Genomic DNA, 27,066 nt, shown 5'->3' on the forward strand with positions numbered 1-27,066 from the left:
CCTCAAGGACCTCCTGCACCAAGCTGACTAATTCTGAGCATCAACAGGATTCATTTTAGAAAAAAGGTGTAACCTGGTAAATACACACACACACACACACACAGACACGCATTTCGAGCAGGAAAGCGGCCGCATTAGCAAACCCCAGGAGCGACCAGCCCGGACCCCGTGCTGACCGAGGGAGGCCCAGAACAGTGTGAAAGGCCGGGGGCGGGCAGCACGGCTCCCCCAGCCGAGTCTCCTCACAAGACGCTTCTCAGCACACACGGAAGCTGGCGGACGGCCCCGCAGCCTGCGGTCAAAGCCGGCATCACCAGCGATGGACGACCTGCCCCGTGTGTCCCCAGCAAATCCCTGAGGAGGACACAGCCACACGTCTGTGGCTTCCTGCCAAAATCTGGATCTGTGCACCAGGAAGCAACAGATAAGCCCAAATTAACATACTCTGGCAAAAAAACAAAGCAACAAAACCCGAATGCGCGCCCCAGAAACAGCTGAGTCACGAAACACAAAGAAAGGCTGAGCCTGTCCCAGGCGAGAAAAGACAAGTAAAGGCAGCGTGGGTCCAGGGACGCGTGGTGACACGTGGACGGGGTCTGCAGGCGAAACACCAGTTCTGCCGTCAAGGTTGATCCCTGGCTGTGGCGGGAGCACTGTGCTTGTGGGAGAGAAGGCTCCTATTCAGGGGAAACACTGAAGTACGCGGGGGTGAACTCACGAGCCCCTGCTGTGCCCCCGGCACCCCCCAGGCAGGGACCCCCAGGCTCCACCCCGCTCATTTGCTCTCTTGGTGCCCCCGAGGTCCCGCAGCACACGGCGCCCTCCTGAGCTGAGACACAGCAGCCCACTGGGCTCGGCACGCCGGGGTCCGCACGCAGCAGTGCCCGGAGGTGACTTCCTGCCCCACTCACTGGCCCGTCCTCCTTTCCTGGGCACGAGCCATCCCGAGCGCTCCTCATCCGTTTCTTGAAGCAGAGAGTGACAGGAGAAGAAATCCTCCTCTTTCCTGAAGTCATTTTCCTAGGCTCCTGCTGGTCTACTTTTTTCTAGAGAATGGTGTGAGCTCAAGTCCTGCCACTGCTGTGTGTCCTGCCTCAGGGAAGGAGCACGGGCCTCAGGACCATAGCAGGGCTACGGAAGCAGGGATGCAGGAGGGACTCTGGGGACGTAGGGCAGGAGGGATGCAGAAAACCACCTATGGTCACCTCGGAGCCACAGCGAGCAGGAAACAGAGGCAGCTGTAACTGGGGCAGGGCCAGCTCCGTGTCACAGGGCCCCGGGGAGCAGCAGAACAGAGCCTGTGCAAGGGGTAAAGGATGAGCTTGGGGCACCTGCATCACAGATGCAAGGCCGTGCTGCACCGTGCTCCTGAAGACATCTAGGGGACAGGACGCCAGAGTTCTGGAACATTCCATGGCCATCACAGTCTGGTTACACAGGTGCTCTCTGCACGTACAGCCTCTCCTGGCCTGACCCTCAGAATGAGTGAACCATGAGGCTCATTCTCCTGGGGAACACATGGGTAAACTGGGGCAGGGACACCCAAAGACTCGACGGCAGATATCACAACAGCAGCTTCCTCAGTCATCCACCAAGAACACCAGAGGGCCCCACAGTGGGGGCCGGGGGCCTGGATGCCAGCACCCACAGCAGAGTCCAGGCGGCCCAGGCCAGGCTGGCTGAGAGGCCAACAAGGGCTCGGGGGCCTCCCTGCAAGCCCACCGAAGCTCCCAGGACAGGGCACCGTGCTCGCACTTGAAACGAGCTGGAGAAGCGCAGCGCCACTTGGAGGGGGTGGGCTCATGGGAAGCAGGCAGGGGCAGAAGCAGGGAGAACCCTGCGGGGGCCTTCATTCAACCCTTAGCTGCTCAGTCAACCCCGGGGGCTCCCCAAGTGTGGAGGGCCCGGCAGCGGCTCGGGGGGCCCGCAAGGGGGTCTATGCAGGTCTGAGCGGCAGATACACAGCGGCTGCGCTCTGCAAGGCGGGGAGGTCCTGCGCTAAGCGTGCTCAGCTGCTGGCCTGGCCGCCCGGCTGTGCAGGTGAGGATGAGGGCCGAGGACTCCAGCGCGCTCCAGGGCCAGGCCGCCCTGAGCAACAAGGCCCCCTGCCCGGCCTGGCTGCCACCTCCCCGCCCCAGCGGGTCTCTCGGCCCTGGCTCTCTGACTGCTGTCCTCGGGAAGCAGATGGCAGAAAGCGCGTGGACAGGGCCACAGGAAGCTCTGCGGGACCAGAAGAACAGTACGAGGGCGGCTGCGAGGTAGGACACAGGTCCCGCCAGAGCGTTTCTGCACACGGGGCTGAGCAGAAGGCCACGGGAAGACCAAGCAGGGAATGACGCCCCAGCTGACTTGCGGGTTTCTTTGCCGTCAGGAGGGAGGCATCCAAGTGTAAAAAGGGGGTGGGCCCCGGATTCTCACCCGTCTATCATCCACTCACTTCAACAGAAGCTCCAAGCATTAGCTGTTCTGGGGCTGCTTTGTGCAGACCAGACAAAGGGCCGGGGGTGCGCGCAGGGACGCTCGGAGCCCCCATTCCCAGGCGCCATGGTGGGAACCCCCTCTTGGCCCCCTCAGCCCTAGGTCCAGTACTGCAGCACACAAGACGGACTGCGTGACAGCAGCTCCCACCCCAGGTCTCGCCTCAGCCCTGTGACAACCTGCTGCACCCCAGGGCTCCCGCAGATGTGGCACAGTCAAGCTCTAAAGGAAGAATCCGTGGGTCCACATCTCCGTGTTCTGTGCCAGCTCCCAGGGAGCCGGCTGCACACACCCCCGCACAGGGCCCCACCCTTAGCTGGGGGTCGGGGGGTCCCCACATGGCAGCAACCAGAGACTGGAACCGTCACACACACACAAACGCACAGGGGTCTGAAGCCAGGGGTCACACAGAGGGACACGGCAGAGGGCGGGAGGTCTAACCTGCCAGAAGAGCTCGGCCTGCCCTGTCCCCTGTGCAGGGACAGGGGTGCGTGCCTGAGAGGGACCATGGAGAAGCATGGGGAAGCACGGTGCCCTGCAGGGGGCCCAGCAGGGGGCCCAGCAGGGACCCACAGCCCGAAGCATGGGGGACGCAGGGACCACAGAGAGTAAGGACGGGAAGTGCCCCATGGTCTTTCATGAGAGCCAACGGCTTACAGGCAGGGAAGGTGACCTCCACTACAGAAACCGTCCTCTCCCAGCCGGCCTGGCACGGAAATGCCCAGCTGTAAGGCCGCCTTCTGTCCGGGATTTAAGAGGGACGTCAGTGCTTTATGGCGGGGGCGATAAAACCACTTGCATTTTCCAACAACTTGTAACCACGAATAAAAATGACTTTCGGGAATCCTATCAAAACCAGAATTTGATGGCCTGCATTCAAAACCAAGACAACTTTTTCTTCCTAAGGTCAAGGAGAATCACTGCATTTGCAAGTGTCTGCTTACAATTTAATTAACTAGTCTCGGTTTGGCAATAAACCCTGAATGTCGATCTCAGGTTGGAGGGTCGCAGAGAGAGCATCATTAGGAGAAAATCATCTAAGTCACACAGCAGATGGCCGTCACCACCTCCCGGGTAAACACGCACCCCACCCGAGCGGTCACACGTACACGGTCACCACGGCGTGGGCGCGCCGGTGTCCGCACCTCCAACTGGTTCTGGGGAAGGAGCGGCCCAGGATGCAGAGAGACCAGACTCTAGTGCCGGCACAGCCGCCTGGCCTCGGCCGCCCTGCCAGCTGGAAGCACAGCTGTAGGAGACTCCTCCCCGGCCCTCCCAGACAGCCCGGCCGACACGGGAGTGATGATGGCCTCCAGAGGCCATGAGGTGGGCTGGGTGGTGGCAGCCAGATGATCTTGGGGGCCTCCCCCCAATTCCATGCTGAGTCTGGGCCTGCAGGAAAGAACTCCCGGGGGACAGTCAGTGTCCTATCTCCTGATAAAGGACAGGATGTCCGCAGCGGTCACAGCCCATCCACATACATCAATAAGGTCTTGAAACATTAGCTAACCCCTCTGCCCTGCAGGGGATTTAAGTGTGGCCCCACCCGCAAGCCACGAGCTCCAAGACCCTCTTGGGACCCTGCAGTCCAAGCATGGGAGGAGAGCTGTCCCTTGGTTTTAAGAAAATAAATCCCTCTCAATCTCTTCAGGGGAACACCCGAAAACAAGCTTAAATTGGGTCCAAGAGGCAGCAAGTCCTAGAGAAAGAGGAGGAAACCAGAGGGGGGTCACAGAGGGACCCCAAGTGACAAGGCTGTAGCCCCACTCTCCCAACACACCTCTCTGGCCTGGAAGATGGCAGGAGGGGGTCGCAGGCCTGACCCAACAGCGGGCTTGGCGACAATAGCGGGAGGGCCCTGGGATCTGGCTCCTGCGGCAACAGCTGGCCGGCGTGGGCAAGGGCAGAGCGGAGGACGTCCAGCACCGCGCCAGGCTGGGTCTGGGGAGCTCCGGGCCCCTCTGAGTCACTGGGACACTCAGCTCCCATGTCTCACGGGGGAGCTCAGTATTTCAAAGCTCTGGCAGGTGCCACCTCCCCGGATTATCCTGACAACCTCTGGGGATGGCGGAAAATGCACGTGAAGACTGTCACCCCAGATCGAGGCTTCTCCAAAGAGTGCTGTCCCTGCAATCAGCGCGAGGGCCAGCTCGTGGGAGAGCCGATAAAGCGGAGGGGCCGGCAGGTCGCCGTGAGGAAAGGGCCCCGCTCAGCCGGCCAGGGGCACGTTCACACAGAGGCAAGACCATTCTCAGATGACCACAACCATCAGCACTTACCCAGTCACCCGTCTGCACACCCAGCGTTTTCCGGTCACTCTCCCAGCTACACAGCAGTTAGCAGGGGGCACGCTCTCGGATTACAGAGCTTGTCCACACGCCAGATCGCCCCCTCCCCGGATGAAAGGGCAGAACAAAGGCCACGGAGGAGAGCCCCAGGGCACATGAACATGTAGAGACAGGGATAACCCACACAGACGCGTTCACCCGCTGCTCCCCAAACGTCCATTCTAAATCGGGAGCCTCGTCGGCAGCCCGCGTGGGAGCAGATCAAAGCCTCGCAGGGTGCGGGACCCTCGTGTGCGGACACCACAGTAACGCCTGATCCGTGCATCCAGCAACACGCCAACGAGGAGTGGGCACGGTGTGCACGCCGGCGCCCCGCTCGCTGCCGGGAAGCCTGCAGGACGCCACAGGCACAGGCTCAAAGCCGGGAGAAGGGACCCACTTGCTATTTCAGGATGGCGCAGTAGACTCTCGGACCTCCTTCCCCTTCTCAGGCTGGCATGGCGGCGGGGCACTGGAAGGCACCAGCTGCTGGCCGGCATCCCGTGAGGAGCCACGTGAGGAGCCGCGTGAGGGCTGCAGCCGGGGGCCGAGTGGTGGGCATCACACAGCACACTGCAGCCTGCTGCCCCGAGGAGATCCTGGGTCACAGGCAGGCACAGGCAGGGCCCCGAGCCCCCAGGCCACTGCTGGGCCCCCGACATGGGACGGAGCTGGGGCAGCTCTCCGTGTTCAGCACCAAGCCAGGAGGGCAGGGCTGGAGGCGAGGAGGGGCTCCCCCAGCATGTGGGGAAAGAGAGACCGGAGAAGGAGCCGGCTCCTCTGGTGGGGAGGCAGACACTCCACTCTGTCGGGCCTCTGGGGGGAGTCACCACAGTGCAGAGGCGATGGGCCGAGGACAGCGCCTGGGACGCAACGGGCACCTGCCAGACGCAGCTACCAGCCACGGCCGCAGCGGCCAAGCCCGGGCGTATGACGGGCTCCCCAGAACCGGGGTGCACTCTCCTGACACATGACCTGGGGTTCCACTACGCTTCCTCTAGTCCTCTGATCTTCTGGTACCTGGTACGGCATCCTTCTCCCCCACAACACAGCAAAGTATCCACGCCGGGTTTCAAGTGAAAGCATATTAAATCCGCTGGGGTGAAGGAGCCCCTGTCGGCCCAGCGCGGGGGTGGCGTTGCCGCCTCCCAAGCACAGGAGTGAAGGACCACGCTCACATGGGGGAGGCCGCAGCAGCTGCGGGGACAAAGCCCCAGCAGAGACGGGGGAGCCAGGCACAGGAGCGCAGCCCGACACGGCACACTCTGCCTCCTGTGCGGCCCCACGATGCCACGCGGCCCACGTCACTGCGGTCCACGTGTGCTCTGCCAGCCGCCAGGTTCGTATGTCTCCGGTGAAATATCTCTATCATTCCAAATGCTCACATCAGCCATCCCCGGGCCTAATGAGGACGCAAGTGGGGGACAGGGAGCTGGTTATTTTTCACTGTCACACGCCAAGTGCTCCACGGCCGGACTGACGTCGCTGATTTATTCCCTGCTCTCCGACTGCTTACCTTGTAGCAGTAATAAAAATATTTTCACTCGGATGGTAATAAAGCTGAAACTAGTTTACTAGATGTAACTGAATTCTATCTTGAAAGAATAAGTCAATTTTAAACTTACAATGCAGTCAAGACAGCTCTCAGAGAAATTTCATTAAAATCACATTTCCCTTAAATTAAAACACAGAGGAGAGGGGAAACGTACAAGCAGACAAAGCCACGCACACACAGGGAGAGCTGTTCCCCAGGAATGCATTCGGGCATCCGGTTCGCTCGGGCTGGAAGGGCACAGTTTTAAAAACGCTAATGGCCACCCCCAGTGTGCTGGGTGCGGGCAACACGGTCGCGCTAACGGGCTCCCCGGGGAGAGGGCAGGGGGCCGTGCACGGAGGTGGGGCACACAGGGCCCTTGGCCACCCAGCAAGGTGACCGTGACCAAGCGGAGGCCCCAGACCACAGGCCCCAGTGTTTGAAGAAGTGTCAACCCCTCCGCCGCCGGCCGCCTGCGAGGCAGGACTGAAGAGCAGCGATGGCAGCGGGCTCCGACGGCGAACGAAGCTTCCAGCACCTTCGCGTCCGGGTGCGCAAGGGCTCGCGGGGGACAAGCTGCAGCCAGAGCCCCAAGCCAGCTGGCCTCCGAGGGCACACGCTGTGCTGGCCAGGGGCCACGGGAGCGCGGACAGTCGAGCTTCCCTTCTCGGAAGCCCGGCCGGGTGCCCCGACTTCTCTCCTCTGACACGCAATCCTGCTATGAAGCAGCCTCCCGTTCTGCTCGCGGGCTGGCATTTCCCCCTCACTGAGGAACCAAAACCCTGCAGTCGGAGGCCAGCCTGTCCCTCGGTCTGTACCCGTTTACACACCACAGCTTGCTCGCTCCTCTTCAAGCCCCAAATCCACAGCCCAGAGGAAGGGCTTCCGCGTGCCCACAGCAGGGACGGAGCCCCTCCCACCACGAGCACAGCAGCCTCTCTCTGAGAGCCGGGCTCACCTCCGGTCCTGCCTGCGAGCCAGACCACCCAGGCAGGGCAGCCTTCGGGACACGGGCCTGCAGACGCACCCCACCCCTGCTACAGCTTCCGACTGGGTGAGGTGGGCAGATCTTCCGGGGGCAGCAGACACGGGAACCGGGCACAGAGTCTGCCTTACACACCAGCTCCACCCCGACCAGCCCCGAGAGGCAGATCCGAAAGAGAGGGGAGAAGGTCCATCCTGGCTCAGGCCCTGAGCGGGTCCCCGGGGCCCACTTTACAAGGGAGCCACCTGGGGAGTGACCAAGTTCCCTTTCACAAAGCCAGGCCCCACTGGCCACCTGCCTCTGGTCCCTGTGGCTACGATCTGAACAGGGAGGGGTGAGGACCCTCTCCCTCTCCCTCATGCTCACACAGCATGCCTGTCCTTTGGTGACACTCGGTCACTGCCCCTGGGAACGAGTCACCTTTCCACTTGTGTGCAGCCCCCACGTCGCCACACCACCAGCACCTTGCAGAGTTTGGGACACGTGTCCCAGGCCCCAAGGAGCACCTCGTACACAGCAGGCTTCTGGGGGCACACCACTGACACACTTCAGAAGCACTCCGGGACGGACCAAAACGTAAAAGCCATCACGGAAGGAACTACTGCAGGACCCAGAAGCTTTGGGCCTGCCCTGGGCCCGAGGCCGGTGTGACAACCTCCTGGGAAGGTCAACAGCACCTTCCTGGCTCCAGCCCAAGGATGGGCCTCCTGGAGACTCCCCTCCACGGCAGGCCCAGGGGCTCCCTGAGCGCTTCCCAGGCAGCACGCAGGTAGGCACGTCACCTCCCCAGCTCTCAGCTCCCTGAGGCCAAGTCCTGCCGCACACTCTGCACACTGGCTACCCTCCCCCAGACACGGCACACTCTTCCTGTCTCCTGTCACCGCCTGCACTCGCAGAGCTCAGAGCACCAGAACACCTGGCCGCGGGGACAGAAGCTGCAGGAGACAGGAAAAGTGTTTCAAGTGCAGAAAACAACAAGAACAAGGACCAGAGCAGAAGCTGGGATCCCGTGTCCTGATGGAGGGAAAGCGACCAGCCAGAGTGTGCCGGCCGGGCTGCTGGGGGGCGGGCGGCAGAAGGGCTGCTTCAAGCTGAGAAGGGCCCGGGGGGCTCCGCGGCCATTCCCAGCAGCACTCTGCGGCAGCGTGGGACACGCACCAGAGAGGAAGAAGACGCGAACCCGCCGCGCCGCTGAAGGCGGAAAGGAAGAGCCTGCCCCGACACTGCCGGCCCGGGTCACCGTCCCACGCCGCCACAGGCCAGCCATCGCGGCCAAGCTCCTGCCCCTGACCGACACAGGGCGGGTCTCCCAAGGTCCCATCCACGGTCACTGCGAAGAAAAACCCCACCACCCGCAGGGCAGGTAGGCTCTGCGTGACCGTGAGCGCGCTCCCCGGGGCGGCCTCCCAGAGACCACAGCCAGCGGGTCAGAGATGACCTGAAGCAGAGGCGTGAAGGCGTGTGAAAACGCGCTCAGTGAGCAGCCTCAACACCACGTCCACGCTGGAGGCAATGAGCTCAACCAGAGCCCTTGGCCACGAATGGGGACCGCCCCACCCCCGAGGACACCAGCGGCCCCTCCTCCAACAGGCCGGTGTGAGGAGCGTCACCAGGAGCCCCGGGATCACGGAGAAGCACGGGCTCCGGACAGTAACCACATCCACAAAGGAGCCGCATGTGAAGTGTGGGGTGTAGGGCTGTGAGAGCGGGTGCATGTGCAAGTGCGCGTACACACGCATATTCCTAAATCCCAAACAGCCCCCTACGCGGAGGCAGATCCTCCCCGCCACCTGGAACCCCAGCAGCAGGGGCGGCCTGCAGCTCAGGCACGGGTTCGAGTCTAACGTGGGCCCCGCTGAGCTCAGCCGGCTCAGAAGCGCCAGACGAAACGTCAGGGCCCGGTGGGATCTGAATGTCAGCGTGTGGCATACTTACGACGAAAAGCTACAATTTGTGTGAAATTCACATAACAGGGTGCTCCTTACTCTGGCTGGCTCAAGACCAGGCAGGAGGAAGGATTCATCCCCCAGCCATCCCAGGCTCTTACAGGCTAACGCCAGATGTGGCTGGCGTAATGGCCACAAATCTATCAGGGGTATCGTTTGGTTCTCCTGCAACACCATGCAATTTCGTTCAGATCTGTTAGCGGTCCAGGTGTGACACGGAGCAAACAGTCCCACTGGGGCTTCAAAGCTGACCCTCTCCCGGTCCGAGAAATGTTCATCTCTGCTCGTTATCACAGCATGGAATCACTAGGTCATTGGTGAGAACTTAGGATTTTACATACAAAGATCAGTCAGCAGGGAACAGACTGACAGCCACCAGAAACACTGAGCACACGCTCTTACCTGTGACCCCGTCTCTCTGCTGTGACTGGTGCGCCCAGCGCTGACCACCAAAGCCCAGGGCTCTCCGTGAGCCCCGGGTTGGGGACGGGGCTGCGCCCTTCCCCTGGCTCCAGGCTGTGGCCGCAGCACAGCACTGGGTTTGGCCAACGAAGAACAGCACAGTTTCAGGAACCACTTTCTGTTGGAAGCGTTAAGAGCCTGTGAGGACTCCCCAGAATCCTTTTCCTTCCGTCCCAGGACCTGGGCAAGGATGCCCCCAAGGGCGGAGGCTCCCTCGGCCTGAGTCCCAAAGCGAGAACCGCGCAGAACAGAGTCCCAGCCAAGCCGCGAGGGGCGCACTGGCCGCTGAAGCTGCTGAGACTGGCCCGCCATCGGCCGAGCCCTTGCCGAGCCCCGTGACCCCCACTGGGGATTCCCAGCCTCCACCCCACACGGGGGTCCACACTCGGCCACTCAGGGTTTGGTCAATGTGCGTGTTTGATGCACGTCCAGTGCCAGGCTCTGGGCTCCCAAACCGTCCTGACAGCTCAGCTCAAACCAGTCCCAAAGCAGCGGATGACACGACAGCACGGGTCAGAGTCTGGAAGGAACAGACGGTGGCCACCAGAGGAGAAGGAGCTGCTGCTGACAAGAAAGGAAAAGCGGAAGGAAGGGAGATACCACCCATCCTGGGGGTGGGTGCAGAGGGGCACCCGTAGTGACTGGGCACTGCCAGGGTACAGGGACTTGGGAAAATCAGCACAGCCTCCAACCCGCAAAACCACCCCAATCACTAGCCCGTACTGTCTGGTGCAGGCAGACCTGCTCGCCCAGCACACCCGTGCACACACACGCGCACACACCCGTGACACACACGCGCGCACACCCGTGCATGCACACTTGCATACACACACCTGCGTATGCACACACCTGTGCTCACGGGTTCTCCAGGTTCCGCAGAGAACATTCCAGGCTCCGCAGGAGCGACCGCACCCTCTAGACCTCCAGAAGGCCAGCAGCCCCACAGGTGCACCGTGGCTCCTGGTGCTTGGGAGCATGAGAGGCACGTGGCAGAAGGCGGAGGGTCTCCGGGTCACAGCCAGGACAGTCAGATGCCTCTGATGACTGCGGGTGCAGAGAACCCACGGGCCCTGCCGCGGACTGTTGTGAACTGCGGCTCCGCACAACCCCTCCCAGAATGAGTCTGGCCACCGTGCAGGGGACAGAGAACTCAAGAGGCTGTCTGGCAAGCTAGAGGACCGTGAGCCACACCAAACACCGGGGGCGATCTATTTCTCCCTGAGATCGAAGAAGAAATGACATCTGGTAGCAGATTAAGAAATCAAATTAATGTATGAGCAAAATTTTAAAAGGCTGAGGCTGCTTTTTGAATAAATGACAAGCTCCCTAACTAAAGCCTGAGATCCACCCCCTCTGCGCACCGCCACCGTCCCCCGTCAGCTGGTGCCCAGACTCAATCCTTCAGTTTCCACACTTGCACCTGGATGGCCCCAAGAAAACACCCCATGTCCCTCGGTTGGGAGGGGCCACTGGAGGCTGACTAGCCACAGCAGGAACTCATCTGCTCTGGAGGCTGCTTCCTCTACTCCAGGGCCAAAATAACTGTTTGCCAGGAAAAAGAAGTCCCCATCCCTGGGGAACACACACCACCAAAAAAAACATGTAACCCAAGACTTCGGCTCAAACAGGACAAGCAGCTGTTAGAAATGGGGGTCTGCTAAGGTCTTCGTGGCCACTCATCCAGGAAATCCCAAAACCTTTCTGATTTGCCGGGAGCCAGTACCTTGTTCCCCCAGACTGCAGACCTGCAATCAGTCTTTTCCCGTTCTGGGACGGATTTTGGTCTTCCCGGAGTGGTTCCATCTGGTTCTAGTCCTCCTTAGATACCCACATACCCCTTCCCCTTTTCCACAGACTTTTTGCACCTGACCCTCCCCACAGGCTGGGGGTGGGTGTTGATTTGCCTACTTGCAGGGGATTGGGGTTCATAGTCATTACTGTCCCTACTTACGCTGCAAGAGTGGGCTCTCTGCCGCCTTCTTGATGCGCACGGTTTCTCAGAGGGAATGCAAACAATGCACATTTGGGTGGCCTTGTGCAATGCCAAGGTCAGTCCAGACCGGCATGCCTGCTGGATTCCTGGAGTTATATTCTCGCCGCACGTTGAGGACACTTTCTCATATTTTTGTTGAGAGGTCAATTCTCAAATAGCTGTTCTTAGAAAATAATCTTTGCCTCCAGCTGCTTTAAGACTGTGTCTGTCGTACAATTAAACTTCACGAGGATGTGCTCACATACAGTGTTCCCATTAGTAATTCTCTTCTGGACCCAGTGGTTGCTTGAATCTGTGAGTTGGCACACTTCGGGACTTTTAGAAAATGTCTCCATCATTCTCTCTCCAAAGTCTCACGCATTCTTTCTCTTCTCCTCCTGTGACTCCAAACACACACCCCTCGGGCTTCCTGACCACACCCTCTAGATCTCCTACCTTCTACGTTCTTACTCTCAGGTTTTATTATGGCTCTTTCCTTCCAATTATCTTCCAGATCATGCATGTTCTCTGTAGCTGTGTCTAACCACCACGTTTTTAATATGGTTATCATACTTTTCAATTCCAAAGATCCTATTTGGTCATTTTTTCAAATCTCTTCTGTAAAACTACACAGTTTCTTCTTCCCCTGCAGACATAGTCAAGATCATCTGTTTTTATTCCTTCATACACAGAGATAAGGATAATGGTTTTGGGGTGTGTGTCTAAGAATTACGAAAGCACAGCATTTGGGGGGGCCAGTTTCTGGTATCTGTTGCTTCTGTTTGGTCCACTTAAGGAGTTTTGAATAGGTGACAAGCTTTGACTGTACACAGATCATTTTATTTTGAAAACTACACGTGTTTGTAGAAACAATTTCAGTTCTGGTGACTTCCTCCAGAAAACAATCTGCTTGGCTTCTCCCAAGCACTGTGAGCACCCCCACAGCGAAGGACCGTAGCTGAGTTTCAAACAACCCTGGTCCTCTCAGGTGACATAGACCAAGATTACCAGACTGTACGGAGGCTGTTTCATTCTGGGTCTTCCAGACTCTGCTCGGTCCCAAGAAGGTCATGGGCCTTTCTCACACTCTCTGTGCGGGGTAGGTAGACCGTTTGCTGCGGGAGACTGTGCGAACAGCAGCTCGCGTTGGGATTCTTCTTTCTGGATGAGCAGATACCCTCAGAGCAGCAGCCTTTAGTGCTGGCCTCACCTCTCTGAGCTCCAGCATTCTCCTCGAACGTACGCATGGAGTTTTGTCTTCTTGCTGGTAGTTCAGCGCTTTTAAGAAATGTGTTTCCTGGGGCACCTGGGAGGCTCAGGTCATGATCCCGGGGTCCTGGGATCGAGCCCCGCATCGGGCTCCCTGCTCCTTGGGAAGCCTGCTTCTCCCTCTCCCGCTCCCCCTGCTTGTGTTCCCTCTCTCGCTGTGTCTCTCTCTCTCTCTGTCAAATAAATAAATAAAATCTCTTTTAAAAAAGAAAGAAACAAATGTGTTTCCTTTTTCTTTCTTTCTCGTTTTCCTTCCTTTTCATTCTCCCCCTGGTCTCTACGAGCTTTACAGTGAATCTTCTTGAGCTAGTTCTGGTGTGTTCAGGGGGCAGCTTGGGCGGAAGCATCAGACCCACCAGCACTGGAAGTGAGGCTCGTCGCCTCTCACCTTGTCCTGTGTTCCGAGTTCCGTGGCTCGACTCTTCCCCTCTCATTCTGAGGGGAGTCCTTCCGCTGGTGCCCCACACAGCACAGGGGACTCCCCTGGGTTCTCATTAGCCACCTGAGCTGTCCCGAGACACATCGTTACCCCTGCCCAGCACACAGCCTCTCGGGCCGCTGCCTTCCACTCCGCTGGGCTCCACCACAGACAGGCCCGTCTCTCCTCACGCAGGGCACCTTCCTGTCCCCAGCACACACTTTTACGAAAGGCTTAAGGCTAGCAGAGAGGGAGTACAACCTACTCAAATTAGAACTTGAAAGTGCTTTTGAGAAATCCTTTAGTCAACCCTCCCCACTACAAAATAAGACGACGATGCTGGATCTCTTCGGGTCTTCCCCTCACCTCCTCACTGTGCTTCCTTCTGTGTCCACCCCCGAACCCCAAGACCTCAGTTCTCCTCCCCCTCACCACTCCGTTCTTCACAACACAGCTGCAGGACTCCAGGTTCCCTGAACTTTACAGAGTAATTCAGCTCTTTTCCACACTAGTCCTCGCTGTCATGCCCATAAAAACCTCACCTTTCTGTTTTCCTTTAACTTTTATCAATGTATTTAAACTATTTAAAAAAAAAGTTCACCCATTTTTCCCACCCCAGCCCCCACCTCTTGCAACCACCAATCCCTTCCTTGCATCCGTTGAGCTTGCTTTTTGGTGTTTCCATCTTTTTCTTTCTTTTTTTAGGATTGCATGTATACGAGAGATCGCACAGGATCTGTCTGTCTGACTTATTTTCCTTAGCATAATGCTCTCGAGGTCCGTCCACAATGTTGCAAACAGCAGGATCTCCCTTCTTATGGCTGAGCAACACTCCTGTGTGTGTGTGTGTGTGTGTGTGTGTGTGCGCGTGTGTGCGTGCGTGCGCTACAACTTCTTCACGTGTTCCTCTGTCAGTGGACACTCAGGTTGTTTCTGTATCTCGGTGGGTGTAAATGATGTGGCACTCAACATGACGTGCACGGATTTCTTCAAGTTGGCAGTTTTCACTTGGTTCAGCTAAATACATGGACGTGAAACTGCTTAGTCGCATGGTGATTCCATTTGTAACTTTCTGAAAAACCTCCATCCTGTGCGTGGCCGCACCAGCCTGCGGGCCCGCCCACAACACACGGGGGCTCCCTTCTCCGGAACAGCCATTCTGGTAATGGTGAGACGTACTAGCTCATCGTCCTCTGGATTTGCATTTCCCCGAAGGTTAATGACAGAGAACATCTTTCCGTGTGTCTGCTGGCCACCTGCAGGTCTGCTCTAGAAACCCGTCTACTCGGATCTTCTGTCCATTTTCTAATCAGATTTTTTTTTTTTGCTCTTGAGTTATAAGAGTTCTTTATATGTTTTGGATATTAGCCCCTTATCAGATATATGTGACTTGTGATTATCTTCTCAGATCTAGTAGGCTGCCTTGTCACTTTGCTCATGGTTTTCTTTGCTGTGCAGAATCTTTTTAGTATGATGTAGTGCCAACTGTTTACTGTTTTTTCGCTTTTGACAACAGATGCAAAAAATCATAGCCAGGACCTATGTCAATGAGCCTGTGTTTCCTGGCAGGAGTTTGAAGGTTTTAGGTCTTACACTCACGTCTTTAACCCACTTTGAGCTAATTCTGTGTATGGTATAAAAAATCAGTCCAGTTTCATTCTTTTATATAAATTTTCCCAGTACCATTTAACGAAAAGACTGTTCTTTCCTCATGGTATATTCCTGATTGCTTTGTCGTAAGTTATTTGACCATACATGTGTGGGGTTATTTCTGGGCTCTCTGTTCTATTTCATTGATCTACATGTCTGATTTTATGCCAATACCATCCTGTTTTAATTCCTATAGCTTTGGTAACACAGTTTGAAATCGAGGCCTGTGATGCCCTCAGCTTTACTCTTCTTCCTCATACGGCATTCTCCGTTTGCAGAGCCTTCTGTGCTTCCGTACGTATTTTGGAATTCTTCATTCAATTTCTCTAAAGAACACCACTAGAATTTTGATAGGGATTGCAATGAATCTGTAGATTGCCGTGGAGAGTCGGGGCCTTTTAACATTAATTCTTCCAATTTATCAACACCAAATATCTCTCCCTTTTCTTTTCTTTTTTTTGGAGGGGGGTTATCTTCTTTAACTTCTCTCATTAATGGCTTATAGTTCTCAATACACAGGTCTTTGACCTCCTTAGTTAAATTTATTCCTAAGTATTTTGTTCTTTCTCGCTTTTTTAACTTTCTCTTTCTGATGGTTTGTTATGAGCGTAAGGAAACACAACCGACTTTTGTGCACTGATTTTGTATCCCGCAACTTGACTAAACCCGTTTATTAACTCTAACAGGTTTTTTGATGGAGTCAGAGGTTTTCTATACATAACATCCTCTTACCTGCACATAGCGACGACTTCACTTCTTCCTCTCCGGTGGGGATGTCCTTTCTTTTTCTTGCCTAATTCCTCTGGCTAGGATTTTCAATGCTGTGTTAAAACAACAGCAGTGAGAGGAGACATCCTTGTCTTGTCCCCAGCGTTCAAGGAAAAGCTTTCAGCGTTTCACAGTCGAGCGTAATGTTAGCTGTGGACTTGTCACAGACGGCCTTTACTCTGCTAAGGTATGTTCCTTCTATGCCTATATTCTGTTAGGAGTTTTTATCATAAACGGATGTTGAATTTTATCAAATGTTTTTTCTACACCTACTGAGATGATCCTACAATTTTTATCCTTCATTTTGCTAATGTGGTAGACCACACTGATTGCTGTGCATCTATAATCCAAACCATTTTGGATTATGGATTCCACAGTCCAAATATGCCTCGAATAAGCCCAACTTGGTCATAGAGTGTGATCTTTTTACTATATTGCCGAATTCAATTTGCGAATATTTTACTGAGCTTTTTTATACTAATGTTCATCAAGGATACTGGCCTGTAATTTTCTTTTTTGTGTGTGGCATCTTGGTCTGGTTTCAGCATCGGGATAATGCTGGCCTCGGATCCTGTGTTCAGAAGAGCTCCTCCTTCTTCTATTCTTTTGGGAGGTTTGAGAGGATTGGTATTAATCCTCCCCTGAATGCTCGGCAGAACTCACCAGCGAAGCTGCCTGGTGCTGGACTTATGTTTCTTGGGAGACTTTCAATTACTGCCCCCTTCACGTCAGTGTCCCTGCTAGCCCGGGGCCTGGTGTCCAGGTCCTCGACTCCACTATGATTCAGCGTGGCTGGTGGGGAATCAGAATCTACCCACTTCTTCCCGGCTGTCCACTCTGTTGGTATATACTTGTTCGCAGCCGTCTTTGACGACCCTTTCTGTTTCCAGGGTATCTGCTGTAATTACATCTCCCTTTTCACTTCTGATCTTACTTGAGTCCTCTCTCTCTCTCTCTTTCCTGGTGAGTCTTGCTAAATGTTTGTCAACTTTGTTTCCTTCTCAAAAAACCAGCTCTTTGTTTCACTGATCTTGTCTAATATCTGCCCAAGTCATTTATTCCTGCTCTCACCGGGGCCTCCTTCCTTCTACTAGCTTTGGCCTTCATCTGCTCTTCGTTTTCTAGCTCCCTGACAGGTAAAGTTGGGTTGTTAACTTGACACTCTTCTCATTTCTTGAGGGAGGCATTTACCGCAGGAACCTCCCCCTCTTACAACTGCTTCTGCTGCGCTCACTAAATTTGGATATGTCACTTTTCCATTTTCATTTGCCACAAGGTACTTCTGGATGTCTCTTTTGATTTCTCCTTTGACCCACTGGTTGTTCAGCAGCATGTTGTCTAATCTCCCCATGTTTGTGAATTTTCCAGTTTTATTCATGCAATTAACGTCACCGTTCTTAATCAACAAGCCCACGAAGGGGTGTCCCCTCACCAAAGTGCCGAGAAGTCTGAATCAATGCCGTCCTTCCCCTAAAGTGCAGACAGGAGGCAGTGGGGGTTTTTTAAGCAATTTTTCTTCCTAACATATCCTGCCCTTAATAAAATCTTTACAGTCCCTGCAAAAGTTCCTAGTGCACAATTTCTCCCTCTAAGGCTGAGGGGTGAAAGTGGGGAGGGCGGATCCCACGGCGGAGGCCTGCAGGAGCGCTCCCAAGGGGTTGCTGGGGGCCTGGTTGCCCTACGGCCAGAGAGCCCAAACCCTGTCTGCTGGATGCACTTCCTGCTGGGAAAGCATGGGCATCTAAGGTTTCATCAGAAGCAGTCACAAAACGGCTACAGCGTTTCCATATTTCACGTATCTATTACATAAAGGAACCTTCTCTGTTGTGAAGAACGGATCCTTGAAGCCAAAAACCGCAGGCCGGAAGTACCCTCCTCAGAAATTGCACTGAAAAATGTGATTTACGAAAAAGCACAGCTTGGGCTGGGATTCCTCTGGTCCCTGCTGCTGCTCTTTTAAACCGTCCAGCAAATGCGCAGAGTGCTTCTTGCTGAACCACAGCACCAGAGAAAATCCATTCCAGCGTCTCCCCAAACCTCAGCACTGGTACAAATGAGCGCTAACCACGACTTCCTAACCTCCACGGAAACAGAAAACATGCCCTCTAAGGGAAAAGAGGGGAAGAGAAGAAGCCGCTCCAGAAGTGTAATTCACACCTACTGCAAATCGTAGTTCGAAGAACTGAGAACGGGGCCAGTTGCGAACCCGCTAAGCGGGGAGAACCCAGTTGCCTCCCAGAGATCTTGCTGCGAAGCGAAGAATAAACGCGGTTCCACAAGCAGGAAACGTATCTCGAGCAGAAGGTTGGAAAGCAGCTAAATAGACTGAATGAAATAAAGTATTATTGGGAGAACCATGAAAACCTTCACCATACAGAAATGAGGTAATAACCATTAGATCCCTGGTCGAAAATCAGATTCAATCAAGCTACAAAATGGCGTTTATAATTTGTATGACTACATTTTATAATGTCATTCACAAGTTCCCCAAACCAAGTGCCTTTCTGGGGGAGATGATGACCAGAGTGATGCGGCGAGGGGAGCGCGGAGCAACACGCCGGGACGCAGAGGCCAGGCCGGAAGACACACCCCTGTGTCGATGCTGGAAGCGAAGGACGATTTCTCTGCACGTTCAGCAAAATCACCTGCTGGGTTTGCATGAGGCTCTCCGTGACGGAGCCCCCTCTTCTCTGCACCTCACCACCGACCGGTCGACGCCACAGATCTATGCCTGGTTCTGCTTGATATCACTGCGTTAACGCTCTGTTTGTTAATGTAACGAACTATCGGGAGACGGTGCTGGGAATGGGCAGGCATTATCTCCCAACTTCCATTTAATTAAACTCTGCTATTGCAATAGGACAGTCAGCACATCATAGGGGAAATTATTTTAAGAATGAAGGTAAAAGGTATTTCAAAGCCCCCACTTAAATATGAAAGCGTAATCTAAAACGGCCGAGCACACACTATAATTTTCCTATAATACTAAAGATTTTATTTCCAGACTTGGTAATTAATTGGATTCCATGGAGAAATTATGCCAGCATCCTTGATAGCAAAATGATGCACAAAGGCAGGGAACAGTGTGCCAAAGGACAGCCATAAACAGCCATGCTGTCGCCCAGATTATGACAATCATCGGGCTTAATAAGGAGTGAGAGCTGCCCGCTCCTGGAGCGCATTCATTACTCCCTGCAAAGAGCCTGCACTGAATTCTGATTACGTCGCCTTAATAAAAACAAACGGGAGAGGCTCCTGCTCCCATGCCCCCCCCAGAAGAAAGCCTGGCCCTGGCCTGCGGGAGCCAGGACCCCCAGGCTGAGTGAGGACAGCACCTCGCCGGGGAGAGGCCAAGTCCTGAGCCTCCCACCGCCTCCTCCCGGGACCTCAGGGAGCGGCCTTACCATCAATCCGGCTCACGAGCTCTTCCAACATTTTCACCTTCATCTGAATCCCAGGCTGGGCAAACGTATAGTTGTCCTACGGGAAAAATAACAGCAAATATCATATGCACAGAAAATAAACACATAAACCACACCTTCCAGAGGGGAGAGGAAGGCGAAACAAAGGTGAACAGTCTCACAGCAGAATGAATTCACCAAGTGACCTGTGCACGCGGTGTGAGGCCCCGTCACAAGGGCCTGCCGCAGCACAGTCCCATCTGGGGTCAGGACCAGGCCTCCCCGACATCCGGGGGCGAGCACACCCGACTCGGGGACCATCTACCAGAGCATCTTTTTGCATAAATGCAGACATTTACATTCGCATGGAAGAAAGAGGCACGGGCGCGGACAGCTCCTTGAGAAGCGTGTGCTGGAAGCTGCTGGTGGCCGCTGCCTGCGCCGTGGGCACTCACCGGAGCTGGACTCACCAGTGCCGAAAGAGTGGACGCAGAACAGCGCCCAGGCCTAGGGCTGACGGTGTCAGCATCCCACCTCCAGTCCCAAGGCCAAGGACGCGGCCACCGCACAAGGAAAGTAGGCCCATGTGACCACTCTCCGGGAGCCCAGGTGAAGGAGTGGATAAACCGAGACAGGAAAACAAGGGTAGGTGTCAAGCCGGATGAGTCCTCGGTCCTACAGACCTGGAAAAGAGCCCTGCTCTCCTACTCGGGAACTGCACAGCCTTGGCGAGCCACATCACCTCTCTGGGCTCCCACTGGCCGTCTACGCCAAGAGAACAAGGCTGCCTTCTAGGTCTGCTCTGAGGTGTCCAGGAAACCAGGTAGGGGCGGTGCTGGAGGGCCCGAGATTACCAGAGGTGCCAGGGAACGAGGGCGGGGCCTCAGCCAGCCTCCCGTCACCTTCAGAAGGGCTGCTGGGCTCCGAAGGCACAGGCCTCCACACAGGGACACACAGGCAAGACAGAGACAGCCCCAAAGAGGTCCACAGCTTACGCCGGAGCCTGCCGAAGGGCACAAAGGGGCCAATCCACCAACCAAAGGGAATTATCTGGACTAGCTGAGGGCCCACCGTAGTCCTGGGGTCCTAACGAGTCCACAGGAGCGTGCGAAGGACCCGACCGGCCGCAGCGACACTAAAGATGGAGGAAGGGGCCAGGAGGCAAAGGACGCAGGCTGGGAAAGGTCAGGTTGTGAGATCTTGCTGGAGCCTCCGGCGCACACCTTGAGTCAGCCCCAGAAGACACGCGTCCTCCCGAGCTGTGAGGGGTACATAACCTGAGTGCTTTTCCGCCACTGAGCCTGTAGCGATATGTTGTGGCGGCCGCAGGAAAAGAACACTGCAGGCTTGGGGGCTGTTTGTCCCTGGGGCCCCCAGGACCCACAAGACAGAAGGACAAGATGAGAATCTGGAGCCCCCTGGCCGATCCTGACTCCGGAGAGCAGACAGGCCTCGGCCCCAGCGCTCACGCGGCCCATGCTGGGCCAGTGCGGGGATGGAAGGGCTCGTCCTCAGGGAGCGACACCAGGCAAGCTGCATGAGCTGCGCCAAGGACAGTGAGACCCGCGGCCTCTGTAAGGTGTGGGTGACACGGGCAAGGCGCAGGGCAACGACAACCTACCAGGCAGTCACCGTGGGTTGTGGACAGTGGGGAGTGCTCTTGCTGCTGCCCCACACCACCAGGCACTGGGGGGGGCATCCCTTCCGCAAGGACAGCTCCTGGGCAGCCCCCCCACATCTCAGCCTGCATTCGGGGCCCAGGAGGGAAGCACAGGGCAAGTCCAGAGTGGACGTGCTCAGTCGCGGAGAGTCGAACGTGCAGACAGCCCCGTGAGCGAGGGGCCGTGCGCACAGAACTCAGCCCAGACCGGGAGGGACCGAGCAACCGGTGGCTGTCAGACGGCCCCAGCGACGCGGCAACAGCGCCCAGTGTGGCCCGCTCGGGACTCCGTGAGCGGGTTTTCAGGTGGAACACTCAGCGTGGAGCAGCTTGGGAGGCCAGACGTGGGTGCGCGGGTCCTTGCCGCCGGCCCCTGCACAGTCAGCGGCGCTCACCACGCCCACGGTCACTAGCCACACGCGGGCACAGCCGGCAGCTCGAGCTGGGGCACGAGTGGCAGCCTCTGGGGCACGGAACCGAAATCTCCCATGGGGCATGGGGGAAACATCGGCAGGGGCGGGAAAGGGGCAGAGTGGGCCCCGCCCTCTCGCTGGGGGGTCTCCCCCACATGAATCTGGGGTGACGGGCTCTGGGCTCCAAACCGTGGCGGATCTGCCAGCACAAAACCAAGAAAAGCCGCGTGCACCAACCTCACCCAGAGCGATGCCAAGGCACAAAGGACAGCGCCCCCGGGGTGGTACCATGGGGGCCTGGTGTGACCGTCTCCTAGACCCAATGACAGGCCTGCAGGTCCTGCTAAACCCAGCCCTGGAGAAGGGAGTCAGGGACTCGCGTTTAATGGGTGGGACTTCGGGACCTGACGGAACCATGGGTGTCCCTTAAGGACACACTGTAAGCTTTAATGTAGGTGAACTTCAATGGGGTAAGAAATTGGGGTTTTGGACTTGAGCTTGCAAGGGTTAGCCTCTGAGACTTAATTTCTCCCTGGAAATTGGATAACAGAAGGAGATTTATCTTCAAATGCGGGGCATACTGCCTGGTGAAAGTTTACACACCACCCCTTGGCCTCGCAGCAGAAAATTCCGATGAGCCTGAACAACACTCGTGGATCCGGCTCAGGGAGGGAAGCATGCTGGAGGCGGGAGCCGCAGCCTGGGGCAGGGTCCTTGCAGATCATTTCCCTGATGCTCAGTCGGACAAACTGCAGAGCCATCGGGGGAGCATTCTGATACCGCCCCCCCAGTTGGTCTCCGGAGAGCAACGGGGCGACAGCTTCCCTGGGAGCTGGTCCACCCCGAGGGGCTACGGATCCCCTCCTCTCCGTCTCCAAGGGGAATCGGCTGGCACCACCCCTGGACCTCTCTCTATCCCCACGACACTCGCCGCAGGAAGGCAACTTACCAGCTGCTAGACCGGCAGGACAGACAGGCTGCGGCTCAGCCCTCCTCCCAGCTGTCGGAGCCGGCTACACCCCGGGCAGGCTGCCCCTCCAAGGCTCTGCAGCCCCCAAGGGTGCGCTGGCGCTGATGGGGTGCGCGAGCCCCGTAATCCTGGGATTCGGTCGGCCGGTACATCTGGGGCTCACATTGAGATGGGATTTCAAGATTCTCATTTAGAAGAAATAAAAGTTACTCTTCGGTCTCCATCTGCCACTGTTTTGTTTTATTTCTCAATTTGTTCAAAACCCAGGTAGGGAAGATAGGTTTTCTTAGAAATCCAAACAACGAGAAAAGAGTAACACCTGAGAGCCTCCAAATTAAAAAAAAAAAAAAAAAAAAAACCTCTGTTTTTTGAAAGGAGAAGAAGAGATTAAAGGATGGGTTGTGGTCTTGGCATTCAGGCCTTGGGTCCCGGGCAGAGAAGACCAGCCTTCAGAGGGGCTCCAACCCAGACAGCAAGACAGGGCTCAGAGGGCAGAGCCCAGCGAGGCAGGGCACAGAGGTGAACGGAGGGAGCCCAGGAGGTGGGTGGCCCTGCTCAGCGGCCAGGAAGCCTCTGGAAGGCGCACCAAGGACATTCCAGAGCCAAAAGGCTGACTGAGAAGATGTAAGAGGGAAAGGACATTCTGTGGCCCCAGCAACAGCCCCCTAGGAGACACGTGGTACTCAGGCCCTCCTCGGGGACGGGGGTGGGGTGGGGGCGGGGGAGCCTGCAGAGCAGCGAGATCCCAGCAGCACAGCGCCTCCCACGGGCTCTGCCTGCTCAAGGCCAGGGCACCAGGTGCACCTCTGGCCACTGTCCCAGCCCCCGATCCAAACACGCACCTGCACACGCAGCTAGCGCAGTCAGCACCTGCTGCGGGAAGCTGACTGGGCCCAGGTCGCTACCCGTTCACAGAAATACGAACAGTAACAACATCATCCCCTGCACAGCAAGTAAACAATCTTAGCCTTTCTAACTGAGATTTGATTTTCTGTCTTTAAAAAAGAATGCGCTCTACGAAACTTACGACCAGAGGAAGAAAGGTCTGAGGAACACGGCGACCCTGGGGGAAGCTTCCACAGAAGGCGAAGTCTGCGTTCGCCGACAAAGCGCGCGCACGGCCCGCCTCACACCCGTTGCCATCCCACCGCACGCTTCGGCAGAGGCGAACAGCACTTTCTGCACTCCTCGGGAGAAAGGGGGAATAGCGTTTTCTGAAGGAGCACTGCAGAAACGAGCTGAAAATTAACTTCACAGGGGGCTGAGCTGGAGGGCCCCACGGCCCCACCCGCTACAGCGTGACAGCCCCGCAAGCACCTGTGATGAGGGCCTCGGTGGGCCCCCGACCACGGATCTGCCTTCTGGCGTCCCTCCCCAGAACACGGCTTCTCTCCGTGCCGAAACCACAGGTGCCCTTCTCCCCACCCTCTGTACCTGCTTCTGGAACAGCCCCACACGTCCTTTTTGCAAACAATGGCCTGAAAGACCTCCGTGTCCGTCATCTCGTGCAGGTGCCCCCAGGCCCTGGACACAGCCCTGGACAAAGTGCCCCACAGGGCTCCCAGCTGCGCAGAGGTCAGAGAGCACACACCCAAGACGGCTGCACTTCATGTCAAACATCAGGACGTCACCCCGGCTACTGCCCGTCATGTCGCAGTCCAGTCCACGGCAGAACAGGGTCACACCGTGAGCTCCTTCATCTCCCCAAGAACCACTTCTGCACCACCCGTGGGCCACGCGCCATGCTGCGTCCTGGCAGAGCTGGCACACAGAAGAGCAGGGCTGGGACTGCCGTCCTCAGAGAGGCTCATGTGCAAGGCCAGCCCTCCTTCGGCCAGTGCCAGACACCTGAGCGCTCGGGAGCATTGCCATCATTCCCGAACAAATAAGAAGCTTCACTGGGCCTCAGCCGACAGTGTAGCTTATGCTGAACTGTTTTCCTTCTGGGAGTCTGGAGTTCTGGAAAGTGCCAGGCAGAGGGCGTCGAGGTGACAAGCTCTCCACAGAACCCAAAGTGAGCTCCCTCTCAGGTGGACAATTCAGAGCTGCTGTCACAACTCACCACTAGGGATGCGACATGTGTCCCATGTGCCTCCACCAGGACGGGACATGAGGGACCTTACCCCTGCCTTCCTCCGGGCCTCCCCACCCGGCTGGTTCTGCTCTGCACACGTGCACTGCAACGAATCATGGCTGTGAGTACAACCATATAGGGATTCCCGAGAGGCGCCAAACCCTGACTGCTCTTTGGGTGCCCTGACACAGTCGGAGAAAAAGGGCCCCACCAGGGCCCTTCTGTGCACAGAGACATCAGTTAAGCAAAAGTTCCTCACGCAGGACAGCGAGTGCATGAGAAGGGCTCACTGCCAAGTGGGGGGCCCCGCCTGCCCTCATGGCACAGAACAGGGAGCCCCATCTGGACACCGGACCGCGAATGCGAAGGCCAAGCAGGGATGCAGAAAGAAGGGAGCAGGGCGCAGAAGAGGCCCGGCAGCAGCCCAGAGCGGGGCAGCTCCCTGGAGGGGAACGAGGGCCAGGACAGCTGGAGGGACAGCAAGGAGGCTGGGTGAGGTGGGAGAAGTCCATTCTGAGGCTGGAGGAACATCGGGGAGGAAAGGGTAGGACCAGAGCACAGCCATGGGATGAAGGAACCGACACGGAGATGGGGAACCGCCACGCTTACTTACAAGATCTGCACTCAGAGAAGACACCTCTGGCCGCAGGGCACAGAGTAACCGAGGGGCAAAGCGAACGCAGGGGTGTCGGCGACCCCACCGACACCCTGATCTAGGCCAAAAGACGAGGACAGCCTCCCACCAAAGACACAGGTGGCCCAAATTATGCAAACTGCTTCCGACGACCTATATTACTGGTTGGGTTTTTGAACTTGAACATAGGGCTCTTCATTTATTCCTATTAGCTTGCTCCCTTGATTGGCTCTCGGGTGGCATTCCGGGCAGCTGAACTCATTCTGAATCTTGATTATGTCATCTATCACATTAGCTGTCCCTCCAAGCTTAGAGGCACTGGTTACACTAACACCCTCAATGTCTTCATTATAGTCTCAGGGAAGAGGGGGAAGGACAAGGACAAGGACAGAGCTCCACGGCACGTGTCTCCGAGACCACACTCAGGCGGAGGAGTGTCGTCACATCGGATCAAGCCAACCCCCCACTTCCTTAGTGCGAGCTTCATTTCTCTGATCTGTCCTCTCATCGGTAAGTGCGACCGGAACGGCCACTCCATAAGGCACTGGGCAGCACCCAGGGCTCCCATTGTCTGCCACTCTGACAATGGGGACAATGCTAAAGGCCTGTTTTCAGCCACTCCAGGGGTTGCCAAGGGTCTGAGGGGAAGACAGGAGGGCTGGGGAGAGCACAGGGGATGTCTAAGACCCTGGAACCACCGTGCGCGACTCTAACAGTGGACATCCATTAGTCCAAACCCAGAGAACGTGCAACACCAAGAGGGATCCCTCATGTCAACCCCGGACTCTGGCCAGTAGTAACAGAGCAACGCTGGCGCATCAGCTGCACCAAACATGTCGCACTAACGCACGATCTTAGCAAGATGAGGAGCGGTGTCTGTCAGGACACGGTGACGGAGCACAGGGAAACTGTATTTTCTGCTGAGTATTTCTATACACCTAAAACTGCTCTAAAAAATGAAGTCCATTAATTTTTAAAATTACTCGGTTCATCCAAAAGAACGTATGGGGAATAAAGAGGAAATAAGAAAAGATAAAATGAAGAGAAAATAAATACCAAGGTGGCAGCCTAAGCCCCGGGCACACAAATAACTACCCTGGGAACCTATCAATGTGTATGAACTAAACACGCTTAAAGAAAGCAAAATCCAAGTATACGCTCTCTACAAGAAACACACTTTTAATAAGAAGACACCCACCAATCAGAAGCAAAGGGACAGAAAAAGATGCACCAAGACGAAGGCAACGACAAAATGGCTGTGTTATACCCCATGAAGTGGACTCCAGAGCAGGGAACATGACCAGGAACAGTGAGGAGCAGTTCGTAGACTCGATAAAAATAACGAACATATAAATTCATCAAGAAAACCTAAGAGCTAATTCTACGTGTGTGTATCTAATAAATGAGATTCAGATTATGTGAAGCAAAACCTGATGAAACTAAAAGAGACCAATCAACCATCGTAATTGAAAATTTCAGAAGTCCTCCTCAGTAGCGGATAGAAAACGGAGACAGGAAATCAGTAAAAGCAGAGAAGTCTGGACTAACATTATCAACCAACCGAACCTGACTGGTATTTATGAAAACCTCTCCCCACAAAGCAAAACACACATTCTTTCCAAGGACACATGAGATAGTCACCAAGACACACCACGTGACAGATCTCAGAATATCAGTAAATTTAATCACCAACATTAGGAAGACATCACTATAGTTCCTACAGACATTAAAAGAATTACAGTATTATGAGCAATATGCCCAGAAATTAGACAACTTGTTTAAAATGACCAAATTCCTTAAAAGACACAAATTGTTAGAACTGACAACAGCAGGGGGACACCTGGGTGGCTCAGTTGTTAAGCGTCTGCCTTCAGCTCAGGTCATGATCCCAAGGTCCTGGGATCGAGCCCCACATCGGGCTCTCTGCTCAGCGGGGAGGCTGCTTCCTCCTCTCTCCCTGCCTGCCTCTCTGCCTACTTGTGGTCTCTGTCTCTCAAATAAATAAAGTCTTTAAAAATAAATAAATAAATAAATAAATAAATAAATAAAATCTTTTAAAAATGTATTTTTTTTAAAAACTGACAAGAGGGGCACCTGAGTGGCTG

General features: G+C 55.7%; 1 protein-coding gene across 3 annotated transcripts in view; it reads right to left on the reverse strand.

The window, feature by feature from the left end:
* The window catches only part of LOC111157619 (TBC1 domain family member 22A), a 299,219-nt gene that overhangs the window by 95,882 nt on the left and 176,271 nt on the right, over positions 1–27,066 (reverse strand). For all 3 annotated transcript variants that reach the window (XM_022519197.1, XM_022519195.1, XM_022519194.1), the window contains one exon: positions 19,214–19,289. In XM_022519197.1, coding sequence (XP_022374905.1) covers positions 19,214–19,289 — 76 coding nt within the window. The remainder of the gene's footprint in view (positions 1–19,213; positions 19,290–27,066) is intronic.

Source organism: Enhydra lutris, unplaced genomic scaffold (assembly GCF_002288905.1).
Source record: "Enhydra lutris kenyoni isolate GAN:26980312 unplaced genomic scaffold, ASM228890v2 scaffoldscaffold55, whole genome shotgun sequence".
NCBI classification, from domain to species: domain Eukaryota; kingdom Metazoa; phylum Chordata; class Mammalia; order Carnivora; family Mustelidae; genus Enhydra; species Enhydra lutris.